Raw genomic sequence first — 12,118 nt, 5'->3', positions numbered from 1 at the left:
AAAGACTTCTCAATGGCACTGCACAAAAGGTGCTGTGTATCACAATGCAAAATCAGATGCCTATGGAGTTTACCAGACTCCAAAAAAACGCATATAAAATCATAGTCATAAAAACACATGAGTGAGAAAAAGGTCTCTCCCAGGAGTAAAAATTAAAAAGCCCAGAGTCCAGCAAAAAGAGCTGGGGGTCTCTAAGGGTAAAGGGAATTGGCACAGAAATGAACATTCTCTCTAACAGCCCTTTACTTGGTGGCAATGTACTTCACATATATGTACCAAAATGTTTCTTTCGGTGTGTTTCCTTGATCCTCACGCACACGTGCACCTGGCTCCTTTGAGCTTTAGACACACACCAGCTGCCGCATGGCACTGTAACAATTTCTTTCCTTCAGCCTTGGGATCAGGGCTCACTCTTATGGCACCTCTGACGCCTGGGCTCTCTTTATCCCAGGGGGTCGAGCACTTGTTCACACAATGTCCATAGCAAGTTCTTGGCCTGGTTCCAGCTCTCGGGAGGCATGGCTCCCTTGACCTGCTACAGCCTTTCTCGCTGAGTGGGACGGTGACCTGGCACACTGTGCTCCTCTACGCTTCTTGTCAAGTAGTACTCTTTGCGGTCTCCTCAGTGTGAAACAGGTTCCCAGCTCGCTCACTCTGCTGTTTATAACCACACCTTTGTGTATTGGTTAAGTGAAGTCCGGTGTGGATGATTGAAATGAATTGCCTGATTTTGCCTGACTTCATTAAGGTTACAACATGACCGTTCTCCATAGGCAGCTGTTCCCTGTTGATCCCTATGGGAAATCTTCCTTCCTCTTTGCTTGCTCTTCTTCGTCCCAGTGATTGGGGAGGGGGGATATAGGGTATGAAGGTAAGTGACCCCTGACTAAAGAGGAGAGGGTTCTGTTCTGGCTTAAGTAGATGAAAGGGGGGGGGAATCTTGAGTTTCAAGCTTGGGTACTTTGCACCCATTTCCCTGCATTCCCTTCTCTTTGTCAGTATCTGAGGAATTGTGGGACAGGTATGATATGATATGGCATTTATTACGCAGGTAGGTCTCTGAGAGTTTGTATACTCCTTTATATTTCTTGGCTGAGATGGGAGGAAGTTGTTATGGTTGTTAAAAAGGGGGAGTAAACGGGAGAATACCATTAGGTTTCTCACAGTACTTGGTAGAGACCTGAGGCAACAGGCTGGATTAGGTACTGCATCACAAACGTTGCATTCAGAAGGAACAAATGCATGCAATGTTTGTGCTGCAAATGGAGGAACATGGCACGGAATGGTGGGAGTGTCTGCACCTTGCTCTATAGGGTGCTAAGAAGAAAGAACCGGAAAACTAGGCATCTCTTTCTGCGCACCTGAACTCTGGAACAACATCCCCATGCCAATCATGTTTAGCACCACCGGAAAGAACTGAAGGACCCTTCCATTCCTGGAACACATTGTAGCCTGATGGCCCCCTGATGGCACCATCCCTTTCCTTCTTCCCCACCCCCCAAACTCCCTCTCCCATACCCCTTCTCTCCCCGACTAGCTCCCTCTCTTTCTTTATAACTCCCTCCTTTTGGTACAGGGCTCCATGGCTTTCTAGTTAGATCTGTGCTTTCTAAATCCCAATGGTAAATATAGTTCTCCAAAGAATGCTTGGTATTAGTTGTTTCCATCCAGTGGCCTGTTTTGTGGAAACTCATCCCTTTAATTCTTAGGCTATAATAATAATAATAATAATAATAATAATAATAATAATGCCATCACCTTCAGGAAAGGGCCAAAACAACATCTTTGCTTGACCCTCCTGATTCTTCCAAAGCCTTCCGGTTGTTGCTAGTTAAACGTTATTCTCCCCTCAAGACAAGTTCACTCTACAAAAAGCTCTTCTAGAAATCATTTATTTGCTCACTGGAACAGTTTCTTCCTAAAATAATCCCCAAGTTGTCATTGAGACAGTGTTCAGTGTTTATCATTCAATTTGACATGAGAAAAGGTTTTGGCTTCCAGAAAATGGTAATTTCATGGGGCGGGCAAACAAGTTGAGTATTGAAGCACTGCTCTTGTAAGATAGTAATGTCTCGACGCTTCGCTGGTTCATCTGCACGTTTGTTTACGCAGGTGTGGACGGGGTCCCTTTTAAGTTCTTAAATGGGCTGGAGCTGTCGCGCAATGGTACCATATACTTCACAGATTCAAGTAACAAGTGGGGGCGGCGACACCACAGACTTGAGGTGAGCATCAAAAGAGCAGGAGATCGCTTTAAAGTGTCAGTTTTGGGCACAAGTTGACAACCCGAACATGTACCCTTTCCATAGGGATTTTAGGCAATCTCGTATGGATAACTTCATTCTGAAAGATGCATATTGGTTTCTTAGTAGGGCATTTAGCATTATTTCATATGCAAAAAATGTAGCTCCATCCAATTCCCTGAGAATGGCACATGCAAGGTGTAGGGTGAGCCCAAAGGAGTTAGGCTGAACTTGAGCAAGAAACAATAATGCTTGGTTAGACCTTTCAAAAAATAATTGGGCCTCATTACAATCTTGCCGGTCTGTAAAGAACGGTGCCGGTAAGCTTACCGGCATCGTTGTTTCCGGATCGGCAAAGTACAAGTCTGCGGGCGGGTTGCCTTTCCGCCACCAGGTCTGCCCTGGTGGATGGAAAGGCACCCGCCCACAGACTTGCATGGAAACACCGGCACCGTTACTAACGGTGCCGGTGCTTGCATGGTCCCCATTCCCATTGAGTCCTATTGGGCTCAAATGCCAATGGGGACTAACAATGACTTCCGCCTTACTTACCGGACCACCAGGGCTGTAATGCCCCGGTGTTTTCCGGAAAGTCAGGCGGCGGTAAATCAGCACAAGTCTTCTTATTATTGTTTATCCCTCACTGCCTACTGTCATGTACGATGCATATCGATGCATACTAGCGTGCGCAGCATTAACGCATTATCACCCTACGGCTTAATTTCCTCTATTCTTGTATTAATCATTTGTTTCAGCTCCTCCTAGCATATCCGCTACCATCTGATACCCGATACTGAGTACAATTATAGGTCACCAATACTTCCTGGCTGTCTGACATGTTTTTACACAATGCAATGATGATGTCACTTATGTGTCCACATTACTGTTGACCATATCTTGCTTTACACCGTCCGTCCCCGCCTCCTACTTGCCTATAGCCTGCTTTGCTGTAGACTTTGTTAAACAAGGCTATAGACCTGCTTACTGCTTAGACTTGAACCTGCTCGGCTATAGTCCATGTCATACATCCCAGAGGGGAAGCCCTGGCTCTGAATAGAGCAACAGCCTATATAACTACAGACTGTGCTAATCTATGCTATTGACCTAGCTTGCTGCATAGACCCATGCTAGTTTGCACTGCAGTAGACGCGCTGAACAATGCTACAAACTTTGTTTACTGTTTAGACGCTTAGCCTGTACCGCTAGAAACATCTGCTAAATGGCACCCAGACCACTTCCAACACCGGCCAACCACCTCTGCTATACTACCTAACTTGGTTTGGCTCACGTTTTTCAGCATGGCAGACCTGGCCTACGGCAGTTCCACAATGCTGCCACCAAAAATCCCACCATGGCAAACTCAATCCTCTATAAAAAAGGGAGCCGCTCTCTTTCTATCTTTCTATGGCCACAGTATTTCCTTGCTCGGACACCATCAAACCCTCTCCTTCCTACCCGATTTCGAACAAGCTACTAACTGGACGACACCTACTGCATTCAGACCTATCACAGACCCTCCTCTACATCATGCCCCAGGATTAAAACCCTACTACATCAAACCTACACCTAACGTACCCTGCCTAACTGTAATCAAATACTGCAAACCTGGCCATGGACTTCATCAAGAACGTCTCACACCAACCAATAGCCTTCACTTAACCACTATCAAACCTATACCTAAATGACCATGTCCCATTGCAACCAGAAATCGTAGACTTGGCCACAGAATCATGAAGGGATGCCATACAGCAAATAGCCCTCTTCAAAGCACCACCAATCTAGTATCCGATCAGATAAACAGCAATACAACTAGCAAGACACCTCTCAAAATGAGTCTTCGAGCCAACAATCCCAAAGCCATTAGACTGGCCTCGGAAAATATCACCACTACTATCAAAGCAGGACTTATTAATGCTCTAACAACCCATGCGATATCAATGACCTCATACTGGCCAATGACCTTGACCTCCTAGCTATTATGGAGACCTGGCCCCAACCTAGATGTGGCCCACTGCTCTCACTAGCCGTTCCAGACCAGTACACAATAATCAGGAAAGATAGAAACTTAGTCAAAGGCGGTGGCGTTGCCATCATTGCAAAAATCTCCTTGGGCCTCAGGCAGGTGCCGATCCAAATCTTCCCTTCATGAGAACTCCTCTAAATGAAACTACCTCTATCTCCAACACAAGCCAAAACAACTCACTTGATCTATAGACCTCCCGGCCACTTTGCCTCATTCGAGGAAGACTTATCGTTACTGCTCACAACCAACTCCAAGCCTGGGTCTCAAATCCTGCTCCTAGGAGACTTTAACCTTGGACTCCATGACACTTAAGAGCTCAATGCAGCAGCCATACGTAATTGCATCACCGAACTAGGCTTCACACAACGGCTCTCACATACAACTCAAAACAAAGGCAGACAGACTGGATCACAGACACTAACTGCAATATCAACATATCGTCTAACCAGCCCTGCCCATGGAGAGATCACCATGCTATTCTCTTCACCCTACAAAAGAGCATTAACCCTAACCCTGACAAACCACTGTCACCACCAAGAATAGCTAGAAATATGTGCAATGTAACAGCGCTCAAGCTGCTCCCGCTACTTCAACCTATCACTAACTCCATTATTGCTAATGGTCCTAGTGTAGACCCTACTCATCTTGTGGGCCTCTATAATGCGACTATACTTGAGGCCATTAATAAGATTGCACCACAAAAACCACGCAAAGCCAAACCCTACATCCATATGAACACCTGGTTCACCCCTCACCTAAGATCCTTGAGAAAAAATAAGAGCAGCTGAAACAACTTGGAAAACCCTCCCTTCTACGGCCAGCAAAGATAACTTCACAACTGCATCCTCCACTTACAAAACAGGGATCTTCCTAGCAAAATGCTAATCCTACCATTAAAGGATTCAGAATGCGAAATCCAATACCAAAGAATTATTTAATATATTTAGAGAGCTAGAAACAGGCACGGTACCTCCCGTATCTTGTGCCAAAAACACCACTTGGTGTCACAACATCCAAAAAGCGCTCTCTAACAAAATCAAGCTCCTTCAAAAGAAAATTGAAACTAAAAAAGCTAGTCTAGTCAACAACCTACAACCCAAACCCCTCTGCCAGAGCAGCCTAACCTGTTCAAATGATCTCCCCGTAGCACGAGGGAAGTCGAGGAGATTATCCTAAGCCAAAAACCTTCCAGATGCATGGGCGACATTTGCCCTGCACCTATTATTAAAGAAACTGCAAAGGAACTTGCACCTTTTTATTACCTCGCTGATAAATGCATCATTTACAAGGAACACAGTACCCACTAACCTCAAGGACGCCTGGGTGATGTCTCTTCTCAAGAAACCCTCCCTTGACCCTAACACACAGACCGATCATGACAGTGCCATTCCTTCTCAAGATTATTGACAGAGCAGCCCACTTACAGATCCAGCATCACCGGGAAAGTAAAAATGTACTGGGGCTACGACAATCGGGCGTCCGTCCCAGGCATGGCACTGAAACAGCACCGATGGATCTAGTAACCCAAATAGAAGCAATAAAAGAGAAAGGCAACCTTGCTCTCCTTCTACTACTAGACCTATCAGCTGCCTTCGATTTAGTAGACCACAAAACCATCTGCAGCCCACTTCTCAAATGACCTCACTTCCTGGATCCAATTGTTCCTCAGCAATAGAACTACCAGAGTGCTTGCCCCGACTGCAACTGCCCCACCCGCTGCATTCACATTCGGGGCCCCTCAAGGCTCGTGTGTCTCCCCTACACTTTATAATATAGTTACAAAGCCTCTAATGGACAACTTAGACCAAATGGGTATCTCATATACAAACTACGCTGACGACACCCAAATTCTTATCCCCACCACAGGCAACTACATGACAGACTCCAAACAACTTAACGACATATACCTCATCATCCAAGCAGGGATGGCGATACATGGACTCTGCTTAAATGACGACAAGACAGAGCGACTCCTGGTAGGAACCCAAGCCAGACTGAACAAATATGACAACCAGTTTAACACCTTCAACATTGATGGCAATGAGATCAAGGTCTCGAAGGACATAAAAACCTTAGGCATGTAACTCTCTTTCTGGCCAGACAAATCAGAGCCAGTGCCTCCACCACTGCTTACACTTGCAAGCTCATCAATGCTTAGACCTTTTCTAACCACTGACAATTGTTTTACATTAGCCAGGGCACTAGTACTAACAAAATTAGACTACTGCCATGCCTTATACCTGGGCACTAACCAACAAAACCTAAAAAAACTTCAAACATATCAAAACAATGCGCATAGAGCAGCAATGAATTTCCCAAGAACATTCCACATCTCTGAGTTTAGACAAAGGGCCTCATTCCGAGTGCAGCGGCCCGTTATTAACAGGCCCGTTATTAGCTCCCTCCCCATTCCCATTGAGCCCTATGGGGACTTGAATGGGAATGGGGATGGCTTCCCTGAATGGGGAAATACTGGGTCCTCCAAGGTTGGAATGACCCGTTAAGTCCCCATTCAGTCTGCGGTAATAGCACCATGGCTACCTCAGAATGAGGCCCAAAGTGTTCGATGGCTCTCAATAAACCAAAGAATCAAATTCAAGACCCTTTCATTTACCTACAAATGTTTGAACAATCAAGCACCTATGTACTTATGTGATAAATTCAAACTCTACACAATGTACAGACTGACCAGATCATCCCAATCCAACACCCTTATCGTACCTAGATTTAAACTCCAAAAGGCAAGCGGCAGAAGCTTCCCTGTACTGGCAGCCTAAAATTGGAACGCCCTACCCAGACTAGAACATTCTTACAACAAATTCCGAAAGAGCCTCAAACACTGGCTTATTATGAACGAAACCTAATTGCTGACACATTACTAAACACTTCTATGTTTATATGTCCTGCTATGCAAATACCTACCTTTTTTTTCTGTAAAATGTATCTTGCAGAATATATCTTTCATCCTCATATATGTAAATAATGTCTATGTAACTGTATAATTCCTGCAACCTTAAATGTGCCCAGATGCCCAAGGGCTTGGCGCACTATATAAATAAAATACAATACACAAAGAGGTTAAGAAATCTGCATAACCAAACTGTTAACGGGAACAGTTTTAAGAATGTTAAAATATGACAAGGGCTTAGTAGTAAATATTTAAAAGAAATATAAGAAATTAATGAGAACAACACGTAAGCAATCAAAATGAAATGTGAAACGCTGTCAGAATTTGGTCACTTCAAGACCCATGGGTGAAAACAGGTAAGCTTTATTCCAGCTCAAACATCAAAGATCAGTTAGGAAGGAATGGAAAACTCTATTTTACAATCTCCTAAGAAATTACTTGTAAGAATGTTCAAATGAACTACTAAGTAACGTAAGCATATACAACATTTATTTCATTTGTTGATAGCGCCCAGACCCGGAAGTATCACGGCTCTAGATTAGATTAGAATACAGTACAGTCAATACAGACTTGAAGAAGAAAGTAGCTAGGTATATTTGTTAAACAGAACAGTTTTCAGTTTTTATTTTCGGAAGTTCAGCTAGGAGGGCTCATCTTGCAGAGAAGGCGGTAGGGCATTCCAGAGAGTAGGCACTAGGACGGCCTTTTCTGGGGAATTTCGGTGTTACTAGAGATGTGGAAGAGGAGGATCGTAGGCATCAAGAATTGGGCTTTTTGGTGATGACTGGTTGAGGTAGGTAGGTGCACAGTTGTGGATGCATCAGCATCTAACTGACAAGATTTTAAATTTGATATGGGCTTTAATTGATAGCCAATGGCCCTCGTGTCTCACTAACGAGATATGGTCAGAGCGTTTCATACCCCAAACTGCCTGCAGGGCGTTATTTTGTATATGTTGTAACTTGGTAAGGTTTTTATTTACGGTTCCTGCAAGAATGGCATTGCAATAGTCCAGTTTGCTACCAATGATGGCTCTGGCTAGATTGAAGCAATTGTCGGGGGACAGACATTTTCTGCTCCGGCTGATCATTTTCGTTGAATAAGCTGCGGAGGAGGCAGAGGAGGCAATGGCTTTAACGTGTTTTTGCGAGTCTAGATTAACCCCCAGAGTTTTAACTTGTCATGATACGGGGGTGATGTTGCCATCAATGGAGAAAGAGGCAATGGCTAGGTCAAGATGTTTGAGTCGGTGCGGGGAGCCTACGATGAGGAGCTCCGTTTTATCATAATTCAAGCACAGATGGTGGTTGGTGGTGGGTTTGAAGCTATAGATTCAATTGTTAGTGGAGTCAACGCTATGGTTACCTGTAAGTTTCAGTAGCACTTGAGTATCAACAGCCAAGTTGGTGTAGGGGATTTCAAGGCTGTCAAGATGATCAAAAAGGTGCTTAGTATGCATATTGTATAGCATGGATGAGTGACACAAGACTTGAGGGACTCCATATGAGATGGTGATGGGGTCGGCTGCTTCAGAATTGGCAAAGACCCTGGAGGAGCATTCACTCAGAAAGGAGTTGATCCAGCTGGCCACGTCCTTGTAGAGGTTAAAGAAGGAGGTAAGGTGGTGGCAGAGGAGGTCCTTGTCCATGAGAGGAAAAGCCGCAGATAGGTTGAGTAGGAGGATGTCGCCATCTCCTGCGTTGCAAATAGTGTCGAACTGGATTGTAATGTCAAGGAGGGCTACCTCCGTGCTGTGTCTTGGTCGAAATCGAGATTGCCACGTGTAATTTTCCCTCCATTTGTGGACCCCCCACATTTTTCCTTTTGTTTGGCTATCCTATTCTAACTTGTGACAGTGGAGCACAGCCTACAGCTGCGCTCCCCCGGGCTTTTGCTCACTTGTTTTGGGGAAACTGACATGTCCTTCAGACTGTCAGTACTGGGAAACTGTTTCCCTTAGGCTTCGACTATGTTGCCATTTCTTGGTAACTATTTACAGTGCACAATGTACCTTCCAGTACCGTGCGCTGGGCTCCCTACACACCCTTGAAAGGCTTTTTGGTGATTGTATGAGTGTGCCTAGGACAAACTGGTGGCAGCAGTTACTTTTTATTAGTGTTTTACTTCTTTTTACTGGATCACATCGCATTAACCGTGTTTGGTTCAAGACCGTGGCCGGGTCTGAAAATGGCTGAGCCACAAAGTCTTTGTTCTGTCCCATAGCCGTTTTGTCCCTTTTCCTTCATCCAGGACGAGTGACCCGGGTTTCCTTATTTGGGCATGCAGACTCCCGTGAAAACTGATCCATTTTGCAGGCTTCTGCATGTCATGTGTGTGTGCCCAGGAAGCGGGTTGGGACTGTCCGGTCCCAATCCAAACTACTGGTGCCAGGATGTCTGGAGTGCCTGAATGGCTGGGACCACTGTGGGCCGTGAGTGGTCCACGATTGGGATGCCTGCATGAGAGCGGTTCTTTGATTGGAAGCCTCGATTTTAGGGCAAAGCTATTCCTGGATAAGAGCTGGGGTGCTGCATCCATTCCAGGTCAATCATCGGAGTCCTCCCCAAACTACAGAAGGAGGCAAGTACCCTGCAATGAAGAAACAGACTTGTGGCACCTCCATAGACGCTTTGCAAGGTTTGGCACCCTTCGCCCTCTGCTGTCCCGTCTGACCCCTGTTTTCTTCATCATCAAGAAGGCCTGCAAGGGTGCTTTGCCCCTTTTGAGTAGTGGAAACAACTACTCCTGGTGCCCCCTGCTTAACCACTGAACGAGCCCCTTCAGAAGTGTTCCTGGGCCATCCAGTGAACTGTCCAGCTCAACCTCAGGGTATCCCGCAGAATCGTAGCCACCTTGAGTTGAAACCCGAGATTTGGGACATTGCTTGCTTGTGGTCCCGTGCCCTCTCCTTTCAAATTTTGTAGGCCTGGGTCACGATTCAGGAGAGTGCATAACGCTGCATGCATTTGTGATTCCTGCGTCACTACCTGTTGGTCGCTGTAGGTGTCTTGCTGACTTGCTCTCCTGTGCCCTGAAGCCTGCTGCACCAGAATTGTCTTTGTATCTCCTTCGGAAGCTCAGAAAAGTCACGGATGATCGTTCTATTCCGCAGCCGCGGAGAGCTGGAGCGCAGCAAAACTAAAGGGCCCGAACCTACTAGCGACCTCGACTAAACTGGCAAAGTTTGGTCTGGACTGTGCCCAGGGTCAGTGAGTACTTGCAACACTTACCGGTGGCCCCCTGGCACAACCGATCCCTTTTGCGCACGAATACCCCAAAAAGGTATTCTCTTTTGGCTGGGTTAGTCTGCGCTCCCTAGCTATTCTCACCTTTTGACAACTGCTCTGCCGCAAAATGCATATGCTACCCGAATAGTGGGAACCAATTCTTCATCGCCTCATGCCTCTTCCTGACTTGCTACAGCTCTCCCAAGAAGACCCGCTTTTTGTTCTTCCTGCATGATCGTGCCTTTTTACGCACAACTGTACTGTTCAGCACAGGGCTGCCCACTTCTTGGGACTGGACTCGCAAGTTAGGTAATGACTCTGAAGAATTGTCTAATGCTCCTAGTGTGTTAACTCACCCTTCTTTTTACAGGTTGTGGCTGTGTTTTACTCCTTTGTCGCATTAGGAAATGTATTCTATATATCTTATTTAGTATAGTATTTGTGTGGTAGCTGTTTTTATATAACTGAAGTTTACTTGTGTCAATTGTAAATGTATAGATATTTTTCATATACACTTGTCTAAAGGTAATTTGTGGTTCTTTACTGTTTGCTCATTGTGGGGGGTGATCACTCTCCCCCCTCCTGAAACCTGGTCTTGACCGCCTGCCAAGCTACCTAGATCGGTCTGGCTTGTCCAGAAGGTTCCCCTGTTTCACTAAACTAGGGTGGCCTCCTAAACCTCTGCCCACCAGGTCAGAGTTTCGGAATCCATCTTAATACTGCGTGCCAAGAAGATCGTGGGTTTCCAGGTGGGTTTGAAGTTTGGTGTAGGCGGTGCACTCAAGAATGTTCAGGTGGTAAGGTACGGTGGTCGGGATAGGGCTGTAATTGGTGGGAAGAGTAGGATCAAGCAAGGGTTTTTGAGTAGGGGGGTGAACCGTGCTTCTTTAATGGTTTTCGGGACCATGCAGGATTCAAGAGGCATTGATAAATTTAGCAATGATAGGTGCGATGGGGTCAGCACACATCTTGATCAGGTGGGAGGGGCAGATTTCTCCTTTACAGTTTGAGGTTTTTAGGCGAAGGATAGTAGTGAGGACGTCAGAGGGATTTACATGGGAAATGTGGTTAGTGATCGTAGGGTGGGTCACTGAGTGGGGCAGGGCTTCATCCTTGATTGGGGGCAAGGTTTTTTGAGGATTGTTTTGTCTCTGAGGGTGTGTGTTTTGTTGGAAAGGGCGGATTGGACAAGGGAGCACCAGGCTTTGTCCTTGGGGAAGCTGATGAGGGAGTGTGTCAGGGATTCAAGCGCCTTGAAGATTTTGAAAAGTTCTCTAGTGTTAGAGCTGGCTTCGTGAATCCTTGTATTGTAGATGTTGGCTTTTGTGGTGGTGATAGTGGCTTTGTAGGTTTTGGCCGTGGAGAGAAAGGCCTCTTTGTGTATTTGTGAGTTATTCTTTTTTCTTTCTCCACGGTTGTTCTTGGGCCCCTTTCTGTTTGTGGAGGGTAATTCATTTGTCAATAAAACAGTTGTGGTTATTCCTTTTATTTGGTGGCATAGTATTGAGCGGAGCATGCAGGTCCAGTGCGTGTAGGAGTGTGGCACTGTAGGCAGAGAGCATCATTTCTGGATCCTTGCTCTTAGGCAGTAAAGCAAGGCAGGTTGGAATTGTGGGTTCAAGCATCTCCTTAATGAATTTTCGGGTCTTTCTTGCAGTAATAGGGGGGTGGTTGGTGACTGTATGGGCTGCAGTGGCTTTGGGAGTAAGGCTAAAGA

At 45.7% G+C, this 12,118-nt stretch overlaps 1 protein-coding gene across 1 annotated transcript in view; it reads left to right on the top strand.

The window, feature by feature from the left end:
- Positions 1–12,118, top strand: part of LOC138514333 (adipocyte plasma membrane-associated protein-like) — a 176,002-nt gene that overhangs the window by 123,298 nt on the left and 40,586 nt on the right. The window contains exon 6 of the mRNA XM_069629769.1: positions 2,113–2,225. Within this exon, the coding sequence (XP_069485870.1) occupies positions 2,113–2,225 (113 nt within the window). The remainder of the gene's footprint in view (positions 1–2,112; positions 2,226–12,118) is intronic.

This window comes from Ambystoma mexicanum, chromosome 12 (genome assembly GCF_040938575.1).
Source record: "Ambystoma mexicanum isolate Mex_15411 chromosome 12, UKY_AmexF1_1, whole genome shotgun sequence".
NCBI lineage: Eukaryota > Metazoa > Chordata > Amphibia > Caudata > Ambystomatidae > Ambystoma > Ambystoma mexicanum.
The sequence above is the reverse complement of the archived record's forward strand: the minus strand, read 5'-3'. Positions and strand labels throughout refer to the sequence as shown.